The 20,320-nt window shown below is 38.7% G+C and overlaps 1 protein-coding gene across 3 annotated transcripts in view; it reads left to right on the forward strand.

Annotated features, from left to right (window-relative positions):
* The window catches only part of large1 (LARGE xylosyl- and glucuronyltransferase 1), a 129,715-nt gene extending 122,208 nt beyond the window's left edge, over positions 1 to 7,507 (forward strand). For all 3 annotated transcript variants that reach the window (XM_067581470.1, XM_067581471.1, XM_067581469.1), the window contains 2 exons: positions 2,970 to 3,165; positions 4,242 to 7,507. In XM_067581470.1, coding sequence (XP_067437571.1) covers positions 2,970 to 3,165; positions 4,242 to 4,439 — 394 coding nt within the window. In that variant the 3' untranslated portion in view covers positions 4,440 to 7,507. The remainder of the gene's footprint in view (positions 1 to 2,969; positions 3,166 to 4,241) is intronic.
* Positions 7,508 to 20,320: the final 12,813 nt, after the last annotated feature.

Below are 20,320 nucleotides of genomic sequence, written 5' to 3' on the forward strand. Positions count from 1 at the left end.
ATCCTTACTCAGTCCTCAGGACCACATTCAAAAAGACCCACTGGCAATTGTGCTGAGCTAGCAATACATAAAACATAAAAATCCAATACAATTGAGAAAAGATAATAAGCAATTAAAATGAGGGACAGTTACATTAGGGCTTACAGTTAACTTGTTGGAATGTTACTGTAAACACATTTGAAGGTGCTGTTTCCTCACTGAAAAAATATGCAAATACATGAACATTTCAAATACACATATTAACAAGAAACATGGCTTTCTACTGAGAATACATACCCTACTTGAGTGACATTGAAACATATTATTTCTCAGAGACAAATCTTATATTCTCAACTATTAGGCCTATCTATTCAAGTACCTTACTTAAGTGCAATTTTGAGGTACTTGTACTTTACTCGAGTATTTCCATGTGATGTTACTTTCTACATTTCAGAGGGAAATATTGTACTTTCTACTCCACTACATTTATTTGACAGCTTTAGTTACTTTTCAGATGAAGATTTGACACAATGGATAATATAACAAGCTTTTAAAATACAACACATTGTTAAAGATGAAACCAGTGGTTTCCAACCTTTTTGGCTTTTGACGTCTTACAAAAAGCAGTGTGTAGTCGGGGTCACATACATGTCTATGAGTTGTTAACAGCTCCACCAAATAGTGATTTTTCCATCTAAACTTCTCACATGCTTTCATTTCAATAAATGTTCAAATGATCCAATATTTCAGCAAAGATCAAAGATTAGAGAAAAAGTCCAAAAACTGAAAACAGATTTGTGTATCAGATCTTTGTTTTTTCTTCTTTCCTCTCCCATTAATCATCTCACCACCCCTCAGATTTATCTGCTGACCCTTTGGAGGGGCCCGACCCCTAGGTTGGGAACCACGGGACTAAACTAGCTAACTGTATATAAAGTATTGTAAACTAGCTCCACCTCCAGCAGCTACAACAGTAACATGCTGCTCTAACACTGATGCTTCACTATTAATAATCTAATGATGTCATATATAATAATATATCAGTCAGAGGGACCAAACCACTACTTTTACTGCAATACTTTAACTACATCAAGCTCATAATACTTATGTACTTTTACTGCAATACTTTAACTACATCAAGCTCGTAATACTTATGTACTTTTACTGCAATACTTTAACTACATCAAGCTCATAATACTTATGTACTTTTACTGCAATACTTTAACTACATCAAGCTCATAATACTTATGTACTTTTACTGCAATACTTTAACTACATCAAGCTCATAATACTTATGTACTTTTACTGCAATACTTTAACTACATCAAGCTCATAATACTTATGTACTTTTACTGCAATACTTTAACTACATCAAGCTCATAATACTTATGTACTTTTACTTAAGTAGGATTTTTCATGCAGGACTTTTACTTCTAATGGAGTATTTTTACATTGATATATTGGTACTTTTAGTTAAAGGTATACTATGCAGGATTTTTTGGGTGGTTTTTATAAACACAGCATTCAAAGTTGACCCTTCCTCCCCCGAGCAAGAGACAGAGAGAGCAGCAGTGGTCGAGTGAGCTAGAGAGTGAGCAGCGCTGGCGAGAACAAACCCGGTGACTCAGAGAAATAAAATGTTACTTTCTAATTGTTTAACAGTAATTACATTCTAAAGCACAAATAAAAACACCCACACCTCTGTACAACCCTGCGGGAATGTGCCGCATTGCTCTGTTCTGTGTGTGTGTAGCTCAGCCCCGCCCTCGGTCAAGCAGACACACAGATCTGCAGCTCTTTATACATCCATGACACAGACAGAGAGCAGAGCAGAGGAGAGAGACAGAGACAGCCATGTAACCTGGTCGCTAGAGGTTACATGGCTACAGGTTATTGGCTGGGGGCTACACACCCACTGCCCCAAGGTTGACACCCAGAAACATCTTGAACACAGCAAAATAATAAGAAAATACAGGCAGAGGGCAGAGTCTTTGCAGATAAATACACCACAACACTCTTCTAGTGGGTCATAAGTGATGATTGAGAGGGATTACTTTTGTATGAGTCTATACATTGTTTCTTAGGAAAATCCTTCCATAGTATACCTTCAAGTAAAGGATCTTCTTCTTCTTCTTCTACCACAGCTAATGACACAATCGTGACTCAAATGAAACAGAATTAGCAAGAATGAAATTTTTTTTAAAAATGAGAGAAATGAATTTGTTTTTAACAATGTCTCTCTGGTGTTGTGTGGATTATCCATGGTAGTAGGGACATAGGAATTTCTGCAGGAAAAAAAAAATCTAATGCTGTGAGCACCATTAACTTCACCATTCCATTCACCTTCACAGAAGAAGCAGAAGTCTCATAGACAGATATCTCAAAACCAAAACTTTCTGCATGAACTGACCCTTTAAATTGATTGTTACTTCATTCTGAGTGGGATGAAATAGTAACCAGTAAAATATTGCACTTACACATTCACTTATCTCACAGTACCAGTGTGAGATGTACCAGGAACACACAGCTCCTCTGACACCTTACACTGTGGACTTGATGCCAGTAAGATTTTTCTGTACGTTAGGACAAGCGGGTTGCTCGTTTTTCTCTGGTGTGCAGGCTGTCAGACTTCCTTCAGTCACACTAACTTGCTTTGCCTGCCTTGAATTTGCAGTCAGTAAATACCTCTTTTATCTTGACGGTTGGTGGAGAAAGAAGTGTTATGATGGCACAGGCAGAAAAAGACACCACACAATTTTTTTTCCCCCCCCATCAACAACAATTTGGTCTGCAGTGTGAGGTAAACAAACACTCTATAAATAACAAGATTTTTAAGAGCTTCATTGATCCAGGTTGTAACCCAAATGCCACCTAAAATTTTATAAACTATAAATCACACCTCTCACAAGGACTGGACCAAAGCATATGAGCATGGTTCACACTCCTTCCATCAAAAGTTTGATGAAACCTTTTATTTTTTCTCCCGCCAGGTACCATGTGTGGACTAAAGGCCATGCACCAACTAACTTTGCTAAATGGCGGACAGCCACCACGCCCTACAGGGTGCAGTGGGAGGCCGACTTCGAGCCCTATGTCATGGTGAGGAGGGACAGTCCTGAGTACGACCGCCGCTTTGTGGGCTTCGGCTGGAACAAGGTGGCTCACATCATGGAGCTGGATGCACAGGTAACTGACACACCTTCACTTTATCCAGCTTTTATCTGTCTAAACTGTCGGCTTTATGTCTTAGTATACTTCTTCTCCTTGCTTGACTTTCTGCCATTCTTGAAAAATAAAAATATCTTAAAACTAGATAAATGTAGTTGTTAAAGCTGCAGACAGTCAGCTGATCTCTTCTGTGGTGTGTTTGATATGAAATCTGTGCATCACACATTTACTGTACAGCAAACACCCCTGTAGACATGCTGCTGCAGAAAAGTCGGCATGCATCTAATAATGATTAGGCTTTATTATTAAAGCTTTATTAAATTGACTTAGGTCAAGTTTGGCAGAAGTACTCAATATCTCTTTTTGGAATGACATTCAATGAAATGCCATCTTATAATGAAATAGCCTCACTGGCCCTGTCAAAGTAAAGTGCAATTACTAAAAGTCTTGTAGGTTAGTTTGAGTGTAGTGTGAGAGTTCAGTTATATCTGTGAAACTCGGTTGCACCATACAAGTTACTTACAATGTCGTGTTAACTATAATGCAAAATGTATACCTCCTCTAAAAAGGGGTGAGTCATGTCTTATTTACTGTTGTCTTGCTAAAATAATTAAGATGCTAGAGATGATAGAGAGACAGGAAAAGTTTATTTGATATTTAGGATACACTTTGTTGTTGACAGACTACATGCTTTCATTTATGATGACACTGACATGCATGCTCTGTGTGCTGTACAGTGTTACTTCATGCTGCATTTACCGGATGTGTGGATTGTCACTGGCACCACTTGGTGTCATGGAACAGGAAGTTGTAGGCAGTTTAGGTGTTGACTGGTAGAAAGCTTTACCCTTAAGTGTTGAATTTTTCAACATGAATTTTTTATTCATGTTATTTATATATTTATAACCAAATAAACATGTGGTACAGCTGTTTTCATCTTGGTAAAATAACTGGATTGATTGAATTACAACAATTCATGCATGACTAGCAGCATCTGTCAAAGGTTAAATGTTCATGCTTTAACTTTATATTTGCAGTATGTTGTGATAAAGAAGCTGTAAAGCAGCACCACTCAGCCACTTCTCTCTCTACAGGAGTACGAGTTTGTGGTTCTGCCCAATGCGTACATGATCCACATGCCTCACGCGCCCAGCTTCGACATCACCAAGTTCCGCTCCAACAAGCAGTACCGGGTCTGCCTCAAGACCCTGAAGGAGGAGTTCCAGCAGAACATGTCGCGGCGCTACGGCTTCGCCGCCCTGAAATACATGACTGCCGAGAACAACAGCTAACCACCACTGCAGACCCTCACACCCCCAGCTCTGAACTACTGACACACTCCACGGGCTGGGGAGGGGGCAGCGCAGGAAACAGACAGCCCATGTGGGGCCATCAGGATACTTTGAGACTGGAGTTTCTCAGACTTTGTTAGAACGTTTGACCCTCAAAATGGAACTGCAGGGGTCTTTATGTCCGTACTTTGACCTCTGCCAGGATTTAAAAGCTGTGAAAGACCATATGAGTGACTGCTGGGCCTGAACCCCAGCTGTGTGTGCCCTGACAGACAAACAGGAGGCAAAGAAAGCAGACATTCAATGCCTTGCCATATTTGTAAGACCAGTGATAAAGTTGTGGGCTAGGTGTAACATTATGTATGTATGCGTGTGTGTGAATGTACTTTCAGGTAGATGAAAAGTGTGACTGTGTGTGTGTTCCTCCAGGACGGCGCTTAGCAAAAAGCTTAAGGAGAGCTGAAGATGTGAAGCATCGTGGGCTTACACTCTGTTTGCACGCTGCAAAGACGAACGCCTTCCAAGTGCCATGAAGTAACACAAAGCAGCCGCAGTTTGACAAACAGCAAACTCCGACTCAAATGCAAATCGTCACCAGGCGGCGAGATAAGACAAAGCGGTGAACGTGTCCACACAGATTTTGAAAATCTCATTGTGATGAGTGACACACACTCAGATATTGAGGCGGCAGCCAGGCAGCCCAACATCTGCTGTTGCTTAATTTGTTTCATAGCTGATACAGATCAGAATAAATCCTCCTCCTCGTATGACAAGAGAAGTTAAGTGCAAGGATGGCTGGAGGTCGTCCACACGGTTGATATTCAGGGTATCTCCACATCAGCCTGAGTGTGCCACTAGCAATTCTTTCCACTGTTTTGTTACGACGACAGAATCTGATAGCATCTGGTGCAGTGTGTTGTTGTTTTTTTTTTGTGTGTGTGTGTGTGTATTGTGCGGTCTGCACAACCACACACAAACTCAGACCTACTGGAAGTGAACCCCCCCCCCCCCTCCTCCCTCCCATACACTGTGCAGCAAAGCACCAATCACTGAGCTCACTGTTTACTTTTCTTTCCAACAATCCACATTATTTATCAGTGTGTTTACAGCCCTAATGGGTGGAGCCGCCGTGTCTCCCCGTGCACCGTCAGGAAGATGTGAGGAGGACAGGAAGGAGAGTTTTAGCTCTGAAACAGCATTTCTGTGAAAATCACCCACTTACAGTCAGGAGAGTCTTTCTTTCTGTCACTCTCTCTCTCTCTCTCTTTCTTTCTCATTCTGGCCTCTAGTTTCACAACATTATAGTGATATCACCTAAAAACACTGCAGCGGTGTGTGTGTTCTCCTGTTTGTGTCGCCACACACTGATGCAGGTTTGTTATGAATATTCTGCCTTCTCTCTTCAGCTGTTATTAGTGTAGTAGCTCCTGTGACAAACAACAAATCTCTACAGTTACTATAATATACTGATTCTATATGATAAAGATATCATCAGGATGTATGTTACTACATGATAAGATACATTAAAAATGATGTTGGATATAGCCATGAGGTATAAATGCAATACAGATAATAGAGAAATATCACTAAACTTACTGTAGGAATATGTTTAAAAATGGCAGTGATGTTAGAAATTACATTAAAAAATGTACAATACTGTAAGTCCTGACAGGGTTATTACAGGAATATTATACTGGTTATATATGATTGTTCCATGCCAATCAGGTTTGACTTGACTCCAGTCCAGAGGGTGTTAATGCACCTGAAACCATCTGCTGAGGTAGTTTGAACAACTGAATTTAGTCTATCGCCAATGATACATTTAGACGTTTTTCTTCTTATATACTGTAGATAGATAGATGTCAAAGAAAAATTGAGTACTGCTTACATTTTTAATGTAGTGTCCTGCGGGTTTCATGCCAGAGAAATATTATCAATGAAGAAATTGCTAGGGCTGCAACTAACGATTATTTTCATTATCGATTAATCTGGCGATTATTTTCTCAATTAATGGATTGGTTGTTTGGTCCATAAAATGTCAGAAAATTGAGAAAAATGTCAATCACTTTTTCCCAAAGCCTGAGATGACGTCCTCAAATGTCTTGTTTTGTCCACAACCCAAAGATATTCACTTTACTGTCATAGAGAACTTAATAAACCAGAAAATATTCACATTTAAGAAGTTAGAATCAGAATTTGGACCTTTTTTTCTTAAAAAATGAATCAAATTGATTAATTGATTATCAAAATAGTTGGCGATTAATGTAATAGTTGGCAACTAATCAGTTAATCAACTAATGTTGCAGCTCTAGAAACTTCACACCGTCGGATGTGGTTGAAAGCTCTGGAAAAAGGCTCGTAAGGGGAGTTGGGATTGTTTGTCAAACTAATGTTTTCAAGACCTAGAAAGCACAAAAATGCAACTGAAGATGCAATCTGAATAAAAGTTTTCTACCCCAAGGAGTAATCACAGAGTAACATACTGAGTGCTGAGGAGATGTCTCTGATCTTAAAGATGTATTTTTTAGGAGTTTTCCCCTCAGATTCTTGTCCAGCCAGGACATCAGGTAAACATGATTTGTTTCTGTGGAAGCTGAACGATGTTGGTGGTTGGATAATGGTCTTTCCCCCCCCAGCACATACTGATGTAAAACTAGAGGTCTCTCTCTCTCTCTCTCTCTCTCTCTCTCTCTCTCTCTCTCTCTCTCTCCCCCTCTCTCTCTCTCTGTACAGGATAGCTGCAGAAGGGCTTGGTGCAGTCACGCAGGTGTCTGTGTGTGTGTGTGTGTGTGTGTGTGTGTGTGTGTGTGTGTGTCTGTCTGTCTGTCTGTCTGTCTGTCTGTCTGTGAGTGAATAAACTGTCTGATTGTACATGTATGTTCAGTATGCAGATGTGTGTGTGTGTGTGTGTGTGTGTGTGTGTGTGTGTGTGTGTGTGTGTGTGTGTGTGTGTGTGTGAAGTTTGACTCTGTGTGAATGTGTGTGTGTGGTTTTTGCAGGGCTGGGGAGGAGCTGCAGTGTGGAAGTAGGACAGTGCTGACTGATGCTGCTACCTGAATAAAAGCAAAGAGTCAAACACTAAGTTGTTACTGTCTTTCATCATTTCTTACTGCATGAATAGCAATTTAGCCTCATGAACCCAAAGTAAAAGGATTCATGGAAGCACTCACTGATACATCTCACGCACACACACACACACACACACACACACACACACACACAGCAGAATAGTACAGGGGTGTATTTATAGTTGCAGAGCTTACCACCTTTCCATTTTTGTATGTCAAAGTCAGTTTTCTCTTCAAAGGGAGCACCGCTCAGCCTATGAAAATAGGTGTATGATCTTTCTGTGTCCTGGAGGAGCTTCATCAAGTCTGAAAAAATAACCCTGATGATGTCATAGTAATGTCATCTCAGCATGGGCCTGGAGACTATACATTTATCAAAGAATGTGTTTCAAATTGGAAGTATGGAGTTTGAAAGACTTGGGAGTTCACCAGACAGTGAGTGTCTAAGGAAAAAGGCTACTCAGATGCATTATGGGAAGTGTCAGATCAGGTTTCTGGGGTTTGACCCAATTTTAGGGACTAAAAGTTAGGATATCTCTGCCTTTACTGCACAGTTTTGATCATTCTGTTTTAAATCTGTGCCTTGTATGTAGTATGTAAGTAAGAAAGTAAGTATTTATGGAGGTACAGTTCTTAATGGTTTTGACAACACTAACCTGTGATATTGTATATCTAAATGTTGAAGTTATTAGTCACTGTTATAATCTTTATACAAGCATACTGAGTCACTTCGCATGTGACTTGTAAGCCTGTTCCAGCAACAAACGTGCATGTAATGTGTGACGTCCCCTCTGCCTTTTGCTTAAGAGGTTGCTTTGGCTTCTTGGCTCAGGAGCCAGAGGGCAGGGTTGGAGAGGACATCAGGGAACTACCTGCACCTGGGTAGTTTAGGCCTCCAGCCTATTTAGGTGTCTTCTTGTTAATGTCTTTCTCTTCTTTCCAGGCCTCCACCAGCCAGATGGGTTAGACTAACATTATTAAACTTTATATTAAGTTAACAATAAATATAATTTTTAGAAGCTATATTCACGTGTGAATCCCTTCTTTGTCACTGACTCTGAGCCAGTTCGTGACAAATGGGGGCTCGTCCAAACTTTTTGGGTTAAAGTCTAGCCTGAGTGTGACAAATGAGGGCCTTTTCTTTGGTAAACCTTATCCTTTGTAAATTTGACTCAATTTGGCTTTTTGTAGGATTAGTTGTTGGCCTATCATGTTTAAAATCTTGGGTATGTTGTGATATCCATATGGCATGTGTGTAGGCCTTGGTAGCATGCCTACTGTTGCCAATGTGAAGGGGTTTCACACATCAATCAATCAGTCAATTCAATCAATTTTTATTTATATAGTGCCAAATCACAGCAAAAGTCATCTCAGGGCACTTTTCACATAGAGCAGGTCTAGACCGTACTCTTTAATTTATAGAGACCCAACAATTCCCCCATGAGCAAGCACTTGGTGACAGTGGGAAGGAAAAACTCCCCTTTAACGGGTCGAATCCTCAAGCAGTAAATATGAAGTTGTATATTATTTTATTCCCTGAATTCAGGTTTTGGGGTAGGAACTGTTTGGTGGGGTTTGGAGTGGAGGAGCAGCACTTGTCCCCTGTTTTGGTTTTAGTTACCTAACTTTGTTTTGCCTGTTTTAGTTCAAGTGCTTTGAATCAGGTAAGTGTTGGGCCATTTGAACTGCAATGACTTGGTTGGGAAAGCCATTTTTGTTGACCCATTAATCCCCTGTAAGGTTTGGATGGCTTTTTCCCAATAGGAGATTGGTCATGTAAATGTTTAGTGTGGCTGCGAACGTGGGTAGAGCAGTTGTCTCGGGAGCACGTCCCTGGCTGCAGAGAGGTCGCTGGTTTTCCAGTTACTTTTCTGCCCCAGCGGTTTGCAGTGCATTCTTGTTGCAGATAGACAGGGTTGGGGAGGGTCTGGATTTGATAGTGGCTGTCCCATACCTTGTGTTGTATTTATGGTGCCAGCACTTGTGTTTTAAAGTAATTTTGGGGGAGTTTGTATTTGTTGCCCATAGGGGGTAATAATGGCTTGTACTGTGCCAGTAGGATGTCTGATTTTCTGGTTTCCCTACTGCTAATCTGTGGATTGTTTTTTTTACCAGAAATTTACACCTGCTTTCCAAAATCTGTGAAAAAAGACACTGTTTCATATTGTAAGGTGGTAAATGCAAGGAACTGGCCCATTGAACATGGTTTGGTGTTGAGTGAGTCAGGCAAGCCTCAGGATGAACAGGTACCCAATTTGGTTCAGAAGTGGGGAACTGGACTTGTATTACAGTGAGATAGTTACCTTTTGTAATGTTGAGTGTCACAACTTTGAGTCTGGCAACTTTGGTAGAAGATGCTACAGTTCATGCTTCTGTTTGGTTTTGGTTGTGTATGAGCTTTGGTCGTGCAGCAAGGTCCTCTTTGTGTTGGTACGTGTGTCTCAGGATGTTTTGGTGGCTTGTAAGCCTTGGTGCTTTTGGTTAGAGGAACCTTTTGTATTGTTACTTTGGTTTAGTGTCTTCAATTCCAGTTTTGTGGTTTTAATAGCTGGGATTTTGTAAGGACAAGGCATTGTTGTTTTTTCTAGTTGCAGACAACCTTGTTGAACACTCGAGCATACTTGGGGTCATGGGTTAATACCACTGACCAGGAAAAAAAAAATCCATCAGTGTTTTTAGATGGCTGTTCTTACAACCTTACATATTGGACCTAACACTGATATTTGAAGAGGTTTTGTTCCTGATGCCTTCAAATGCCCTTGTATTTGTTTGCTTATCCCTCCGTTTCATCTGTTCTTCCTATTCAATCTGCCTCTTAATTTGCTCCTAAGGATCCAAGGCTGCTGAGGTGGGACTGGGTGATGGGTTGAAGCAATGGAGGATGTCTAAACTATTTGGCTGAGATGGTTTGTTTACGTTATTGGTGCACAGATATTGACTATGGAAATGCAGTCTGGTAAATATAAGTCAAAGGAAAACATGAGTGTCATCAAATAATAGTAACATAACTTTGTAAATGTAAGATTTAAATGGTTGACATGAACAATAGCCTGTGTTTGCTTTAGGATTCAGTTGGATGGTGGACCTGGAAGTTTTTAACCTCTGCCTTTTGTTTAAGAGGTTGCTTTGGCTTCTTGGCTCAGGGGCCAGTGGGCAGGGTTGGAGAGGATGTCAGGGAACTACCTGCACCAGCGTAGTTTAGGCCTCCAGCCTATTTAGGTGTCTTCTTGTTAATGTCTTTCTCTCCCTTCCTTCCAGGCCTCCACCAGCTAGATGGGTTAGATTTTGGTTTTGTTTTGTTTTGCTTGCACACATCACATACTTCATTCATCCATACATTGCGTTCATGATTGATTTAACTGACTAACAGTATTACATTTTATATTAAGTTAACAATAAATGTAATTTTTAGAAGCTTTATTGACATGTGAATCCCTTCTTTGTCACTGACTCTGAGCCAGTTTGTGACAGATGTGACTACCAGAGGGCAGTGGCATGTAGTGTTGTAAAGCTTCTCAACATTACACCATGAGGTTTCATGGTTCAATGCACAGGAGTCCTTGTTTATTCCCTCTTAGACGTGTGTTTAACCACCTCCTAGTTTTTATATTAGCTCATTGTCAACAAATTATTCTTTCAAAACAAACTGCTTCCTTAAAAACCAAACATTAAAAAGCCTTTATTGCCATGGCTACATGAATACAAAACCAACAAGAATTGACCACACACACTGCTTGTCCTCGGAGTCAAACAACCACACACACACAGACATGTAAAACCTACAAACAGATCTCAGTTAAACCAACAGAAAATCCGATGCAACGCTTTCTGCACCTGATACAATGAATGAACACATGTCCAATAATAGTGCTGAGATCATACAGTATGTGAATATAAAGTAAAAATTGAAATGAAAATATAAAATGACAGGTCTGCATTTTAATAAATGTTTCTGTTCAGTGAAATAGAATTTCTAAAATAAAAAAGGAAAATCACTTTATTTTCTTGATTATCCTTGTCTGAAACTATTGGAATATTGTACATGTCCAGCCTCAGACAGGGACACGGTCTTATTGATTTGTTTTGGAGAAAAAAATGGGTGTTTACACTGTATTTTATGATTCCCATAATTTCCCAATAATTTCTTTTCTGTAGATTCATAGGAAAGTTCCCGAAATGGACTGTCATTGGTTCTTATTATTGGTAAAAATGGAAACTTCCAATTGATTCATTCAAATCAATTGCAGTTTTATGTAGTGAGTCATTTGGTCAGTGCACAGCAGCTCAGCTGAAAAAGAGAAACTAAAAAAAACAGTTGTAATTTACAGACAAGCATACAATACAACAAATACAGAGAATAAAGTGTCCAATAATAAATTAATATGAAGTTGGGTTTGAATGGTTTCCTGTCAGTTTTTCCCATCATTAAGATGTTTTGCTCTGGAAATCAACACCTGCTTATAACCTCAGAACATACTTTAGTCTATATTTCCTTATAATCAGTACCAAATTACATGGTTCTTGCCAGGAAACATCATAGAAAGTTATTAGGTTATGGGACCTGTAAAGTAAAATGTCACCAAATTAGCATATAAATATGTGTGTGTGTGTGTGTGTGTGTGTGTGTGTATGCGTGCAGGTGGGCGGACAAGCATGTGTGCATGTGTGTGTGTTTCTCCTGCCTGTAGACCTGCTGTGGGGATGTTTCAGGATGAAAGGACAGTGGGCTGACCTGACTCTAAGTGAACGGAGAGTAGGGAGAGCGGAGTGCCCAGTTTATCTGCTCCCTGGTGTCTAACTGTCCCCGGTGAAGCCGTCCCTTAACTTCCCTTTAATGAAGGTCCCACGACACCATTTCTCTTATCACAGAGGCTATTAAAAGTTTTAGAGGAGCCGCTCATTAATTCAATTTAAAATTTTATGCATGAATTTCAGCTGACTTTCAGATGATAAATTCAGAGGATTGGAGGAAGTTAGCTTTGCAGTGATGTGCTGTTGCCTCTGTTACCAAAAGGAGAGATTTTTGAGGGTGTAGCTGCACCTACAGCTGTTAGCTTGTCAGAGGGCAGTTAAACTAAACAAACTGGAGGAAAAGCCACATATTGGCCAGAGATTACCTGTGATGTTGGCCAGATAGAGATCAAATAGTGACACACGTTGCCTCTCAGTATGTTTCCTTATTACCCATAACCTCCACATTAGAGGTCTGTACCTGTACCCACATCTTTGTGGGTGTAAAGTTGGGTTCAGTTGGGTTGAATCGCAACTATATTTTTGGTACACATTGGCTACACTCAGTCTCTTCCCTCTTCCCACTGTGCATGATGTATGTATTTGATACACTTGACACACATGGATGCAGATGATTGGCACAGACCAAGAGAGAAAGACAGACCTTTTTTTATAGATTACATTTTAAAATAACCAAACCTAACCTGAGCCCAAAGCTTTACACAGCATATTATCATATGCTCCTCACACAAGCTTGGCAATCTAGAACTAATCGAGTTCAGCATGTCCTAACCCGTAAGAATCTAGTCTGAGTCAAGCCTTGTCCAACAGTTTAGCAGCCAGTGGAGTTCCTCCACAGCCTTTTGACTTCTACAGCTACAGAAGCTGCAGTTACTTTGCTCAGAGGAGACACAGAACAAAACATCATACAATTCCATACTTACAGGAACAACAACTTAGTTTTAATAACATTGAACATCACTAAAGAGAAGTCTGACAGGTCAAGAAACAGGAGCTGTCAGACAATCAGACAGGTTGGAAACAAACCAACAGGTTAGACAAACTTATTTCTCTTCAGAGAAAATGAAGGTGAACATTAAAATGATTACATAAACTGTCTGCTGTACATATCCATCACGGTTTTTACAGAGCCACTTCCTGCTTTAGCTTTGACCTACTGTACTTACTGAGAGTTTTCCTGTTCAACAAATAAAGTGGTTTAGATCATCTGGATAAACCTGGTTGGTTTCCAACCTGTCTGATTATCTGATTGTTCATGTTTGTTCTCACGTCCAAGGAAGACCATGAGATGTAGGAGCTTGTAAGTGGACCTTGAGTTTAGATGTTTTTTGGCAAATTATTAGTATAGTTTCCTTTTGTAGAAAGTGCACCAATCAAACAGTAGAAATAATATTAAATATGTTCATGAAATCATGAAAAAAGATGGAGCAGCGTCACTCCAGAGAGACCAAATCTCATCACCATCTCATTTATTCACAGAACTCCACCTAAATTCAAAAAGTAATTCATTCAGGACCAAACACTAAATGTTGATTGGTCATCTCATCAACATACATAAAGGAAAGAAGCACAGGGACTCAGTCCTTACTCTCCTGCATTCGTCAACCGCTGTAAACATCTTTTTATCACTTACATATACCAGTACGTTAATTATTTATCATATTTGCCAGACTGCATGTTGCAAGTTGTGTTCTTTTAGTTTAGAATGAGAAAATGGAAGTGCTGTCTTTATGTTCTCTAGAGGCTGGTTGAATCTTACACTGAATCATGGTTCAATACTGACACCCAGTGGTCTTTTAGTAGGCCTCTGTATTCTTTAGACATCAAATCAAGTTCACAACTGCAACATTTAGTGCATGCTTAACAAAATATAATAGAAAGTCTGTCTACGGCTCTATACAATCTCATGCAATATAGTACAACAGCCATGCAATAAATCCTACATTCACAAAGCTTATAATAATAAAATGTTGTTGAATCAACTCCACAGTCATTTTGTATCTGTAATTAGTGGTGCTGTTTTATTGTTGCATCACGTTAAACATGTTTTTATGAGTCTGTTGTCATATGCAAACAGGAGTGGACAAAACATCTTCCAAGATATGGAGTCTAGTTCAACACCAAAAACAACTTGTTTTTATGAAATTATTTAATTTCATTTGATTTGTCTTGTGTAATTTAATTTGATATAATTTCATTTTATTTCATTTTTAAGGAGGACTCTTAGTATTCATTCACTCTTATGTCTTATGTGGTGTGAAATCAACCTTTTTTCCTGTTTTCACACAGAAACTATATCTCAAACAGCCTCTGGAGTCAAATCTTGGTCAAGTTTGACAAGTATAAATAGAATGATTTTTAAGCTAGACCAAGTCTAATGTTGTATGGATGGAGTAAGATCAGTAATATCGCCGCTTTTGTGTTTTCATAAACGTAGGTTTTAAACAAAGACTTTTACTACAAGGTCTAACACTTTTTCACAGCTAGAAGTGCAGCAGAATCAGATGAAATATTATCTTTTTTCAATGTCTGAATATTACCTTCAGTCCGCTATCTTTTGTATGGCTTACAAATGCTTAAAAGACATTTAAAATGCATCAATCCATCCCATCTATTAGCTACTGCTTATCCTTTAGAGGGTTGCAGGGGGTCCCAGCTGACATTGGGTGAGAGGCAGGTGATACCCTGGACAGGTCATCTATCATCACCACTGTGCCCTAAACAATAATGCATGATAAAAAATTAGGCTAAAATTTAATTTAACTGTAGCTTTTATTGACTAAAACTAATATACATTTTTGTCAAAAGATGATCAGATAAAAGAAATCAGGTACCAAAATAAACACTGGCGAGTAGAATCTTTTTTATTGCTGATGGGAATGCTAACCAAATCTATGACATGAATGATCCTTTAAAGAACACTGGGTGGACCAACCAGGATTTACTGAGATCTGTATTTAAGAGTACTTAAAGAGTAGGATGCTCATTTGTTTCAAACAAAACTTTTTAGAAGGAGATCTCCACGCTCTAATCTTTTCTTTCCAACAGTGCTGGATTGTCTGGCAAGAAGGAGCTACTGAAATCAGTTTAGGGGAGGAAAACACTGAAAGAAATAGAACACACCCTGTGTTTTAAGAGAGGGGAAGTTGCCTCCAGAGTGAGAAACCACCAATGGAGGATGAACAGCAGCTCTGAAACTAGCAGCTGAGGGTTCAGCACCAGCGGGTGTCACTGGCCGTCTTCCCTGGTGTGATGCTGGGTGCTGTCTCCCAGAGGGCCGAATGCAGTCTCCTCACGTAGAGACATAATGGAGATTGTCTGGAGCGGGCCAATTGAAGCAATCAATCACAGTCTGTAGGCCCTCTCTCATGGACAGCACAGCTAGCAGCAACGTGCACACTGTTTATTACCAAAACCAACCCCTTCTGTTCCTCTGACATCACATCCCCTGGCAGGACAGGATTACCACTGATTTTTAATAACTGTGTGTGTGATCTTAATCCCATATGGGTACCTATCATTTGTAAAGTACAAAGGGAAACACCTTTCACATACTTACTCACACACACTATCAGGACATGCTGTACCTGCATTCAGTGTTTGAAAAATTGCTTTGACATTTTTGAAACTGCTGTGACATTTTATGAATATCTTTTTGTGCGCAGAGACTGCTGTTCTTTGTTACTGCTGTGATTCTGAGAACTGGCTCACAGTATGAGGGAAAATTCAATGTCTGTCACTCATGGAGTGCAGGAGCAAGTGACAGAAAAAATATTTGAATGTACAGTATGTCACTGCCAGGAAGCAGCATCACCTTAAGTGTCATTCCTGTTCCTTCACTTTTAGTTAAAAACTAAGTAAGAGTTCAGTGAGGACTGACATTAGGAGCAGAACAGAGCTCCGATCAGCATTGGCTTACCAGATGAATACTAACATCCACATTCGTAAAGGTATACCTGGCAGCCTGTATAGGCTAATGTCATTTCTCACTAATACTCTGCTGATTTCTTCCACCACCCCAACATTCTCTCTATGTGACTTAATTGTTGGTATTGTTGAATATTCAGGTTGTGTATCATTATGTGTTGGGATGATTAGAGCTTGTTGCTACTTTGAGAGCTCCCTCAGTGAGCAGAGCCTTTTCCAACAAAATAGGAAAAAAATAAGAAAAAATACAAGAAGGTGGGGTGCAAAATTTAGTTAGCATAAGGAGGCTTTTTGCATTTAGCAGAGACGACATACTGTACATATTTTTGCTGGTTCTCACTTGTCCACAGTACCTCCCTGAGGTTTAAAGCTCAAAATATGAGTCGTTTATAATTCAACAGTGGCTGCAGCTGCATAGGGCCTTCTATATGTGCTGTGTAAAATCTGCTTGCCTTTATAGTTTTACTTTATGTCCCCTGATTTCTATATGACAGTTTTAATTTTGAAATCTGCTATTTTTAAATGCGGGAAATCGAGGATGCAGATCTTGATTTCAACACTGCCAGTGAGATAGATGCCACCAGTTCTGGAGTGATTCTTCCACCTGTTGAATGTCCCCTCTGGGAGAAGGATGTGGCAGGCCTTAGGGCCACTATCGATGTTACAAGACCATCTGAGTCCTACGACTGAGACATTTATTTAGCTGTATTGAACTATGTGCTAAGTCATGTACCCTAGATGCAAACATTATGTGTTTCAAGGGTTCAACCAGTTTCAACCACCAACAAGTTTACAATGAATATGTTTTAAATGTTTATTTGTTGTGACTGACAACAGTGAAGCCACATTGTAAAAAGAAAAATTCAAACTGCTTCTCAGAGTTCTGGGTAGCAAAATGTCGGTGAGACAACATGATGATAAGCCAGCCATCTAGAAATGATGTAAGGAAATTATAAATCTTATGAAATCTTGTTGCAAGATTCGCTTCAAAACATTAACATTTGATTGTCTTTTATAAATGTTCAACAGTACTGCCATACAGTGTTTTTATGTTTACTTGATTAATTCCTCTTTCCAAATATGGCAAGATCTTGGAACTCAGTAATACTAAGAAATGTATTTATTTAATCAGAACTAAGAGTAGTAAAACAGTAGCAGTTGGTGCTAAATATTTATCAAGTAAATATTAGGTAGTAGTGTAACCTTGAAACACAGAGGCAGTTAATGGTAATTGTTTACAGATTGTTAAGTTCTTGGCCTAGATGAAAAGCATCCATTAACCTTTTTCAACTAATCATAGGACCTCATATGTCTTACAGGTAGCACAATAGTCTTGGCATATGCTGAATGTGGGCCATCTTTGTCATCTCCATTCCCCTGATCTTCAGCTATGAAGCAAATAGATAAAAAACAAGTGTTATGTTACAGTTTAAATTTAATTTTACCTTACTGCAGTGCAGTTCTTTACAGAAGTGGATTAGACAGAGGTGCGCTCAGATACAAGAGCTGATCCAAAAAAATTAAATCAAATGTTTGTGTGATTTCATGAGGTTTGGAGCTAATTATCTATCTCAGCCAAGTAAAATGGTTATAAATGGAATTCTTCGTTGTTTGTTATTATTAGCAATAAGTCTTTAACGTATAATGGAGATATAGATTGGCCTTTGTAAAAGTTTTCATGAAGAACTACAGGTTTAGGAAAAACTGAATCATTTGTATGTATCATCTATACACAGTGGTGGAAAGTAACTAAGTACATTTACTCAAGAACTGTACGTACCCAGCAGTTTATAAAGTAATTAAATTAGCTCCACCTTTACCAGCTGTAACATTAAAGTGATGAACACATTAATACATCAATAATTATAGTCCAATAACATATGTATGATTCTGAAATGGGCCATTCTGCATGATGATTACTTTTACTTTTGCTACTTTAAGTATATTTTGATGCTAATACTAATGTAATTTGACTTAATTAAGATTTTGAATGCAGGACTTTTACTTGTAACAAAGTATTGTCACGTTGTGGTATTGCTGCTTTTACTTAAGTCAAAGATCTGAATACTTCTTCCACCACTGCCTATATGTATGCTGACTGTGATTATGGCCTTGCTCAGACAAAAAATAAAAAAATAAAAAAACTGCCAGAGAGCTGGCTTCTGATTTAAAAACAGAAAGTACCCTGGCAAATAATACCTATTACCATCAGCAGGATTTTTCAGGGAGAATAAAACTTTAACTTGTTCAATATCAGTATAATCACAGGTGGCAGCTTTTTTTTTTTAAAGACTACAGGCATTCATTAACTTCAATCTTTTGTCACGAAAACACCCAAATTTGACAGCTTTTGAATTTTTTATCAGCAGGAAATCAAAAAGTATATATCTTCAGCTTCATAAAGGAAGTCCTGAATAAAGTTAATCATCTCCAGCTCAAGCTGATGCCTGGTAGTCACTTTGTCACTCAGTTGAGGAAGAATAGATGTTATGATAAACTCTGCGTTTACCTATGATGAGATAAAATCAAGATGTCATAGATTTCTTAGCACGTAAGTGTTTCTGTTCATAATAATAAATGGTCCATATTGTTCTGCTCACTTTTACATCTTCCTCTGGAACAAACGGGTCAGCAGATATCTGGGTGCTACCTGGTCATACAGCTGCAGGCCTTCCCTTAGTTGTTCCAACATAGGCTGCAACCTCAGCACTGCGTGGAGTATGATGGCAATACAACTGTAGAAAATTAAAAAATTCCCACAAACTTCCTACATGTGTATTATATTTTCCAAGACAAACAGAAATACATGTCCTAGCATACCGAACAATGGACTCCATGTTCTGAACTGAGATGGCGCCAGTATATCCAAAATTTAGGATTTCATCAGATAGAACATGAGCATGTTAATGAAAAATAAAATTCCATAAAATCTAAAACCTGGCCATCTCTTGTTCTACAGAAGGTGATCCTTGTTCCTGCTTTCTTCCTTGCTCTTGCTGTCCCTGCGAGAGGTTGTGTATGAGCACATATATAAGGCTCTGTGCAGCTGCAGCCACTGTCGAATTATAGTCGAAATTCTGGCAACACAGATGTTAACAAAAATAATACACATTAAAGGAAAAACTTGAGCTGGGCATTGTAAGGAGTGTAACTATGAGTATAAGGAGTGAACACTAACGTTAGCTAAATAATAATAGCATAAAGTTAGTTAACGCTAACCCAATGCTTAGTTTCCAGCTTTGGCAAATTCCCTACCTAAAGACGTGTTTCCCTTTATGTACGTCCCGTATGATACAAAAATTGCACCTTTAATAGGCATGATCAAATTTTTATTTTAATTGTATGTCCTTAAGCTCTAAAATTTATATAGCAGTATGTTGTTTTCAGTCCTTGTTTTTTTTATGCAAAAAACAAGGACTGAAGTTTAGGACTATGTTTTATCAGAACAATAAAAGCTATCAAATTTAAACAATGTCAGAAGTGATAAGTTATCTAAGTGCTGAGATAAAACTTTTAAGTTAAGGTGATATTGATACTGAAGCCTAGATATAACACATTTATTTTCCATTCCATTTTCCAGTACAGTTGCACACAGACTATTAAACTTAACCTTGATGTTGATATTGGATAACTGGATAAAATTGTACTAAAGTTGCATCTTGAGGATTTCTTACAGCATGCAGACAGTTTTTGGGGAAAACAAAAGTGAGCTCTTACAACAAAGACAAAGAAACAAACTAGAAAATCTAAATGAATAATTCAAATTCATTGCTCTGTGCTCAGCATCCATTTCTTTAAAAGACAAAAAACTGTGTGTAATGCTCGGAGCAGACATGTAATGATTTTTATGTGAAACAAGCAATATTTATCACTTTAGTAGTTGTTACTGTTAAAATGCTAAATTGAGATATCCATATGAATTATTCAGTGTTAACACTATATTATTTAATCGGATAGACCCATCTGAATAACATCTTGTATCAGTTTTTACAAAAAGGAGATTTTTGGCTGTGTTTATGGAATGTTGCTATCAAAGTTGGATGTGCAACTTCAGCACATAGAATCTAAGAAAAAAAACACTGAGGGTCACCCTGACTCAGCTGATATGGCTAAATTTGTGATAATGATTTGGCT

This window comes from Thunnus thynnus, chromosome 23 (genome assembly GCF_963924715.1).
Source record: "Thunnus thynnus chromosome 23, fThuThy2.1, whole genome shotgun sequence".
Lineage (NCBI taxonomy): Eukaryota > Metazoa > Chordata > Actinopteri > Scombriformes > Scombridae > Thunnus > Thunnus thynnus.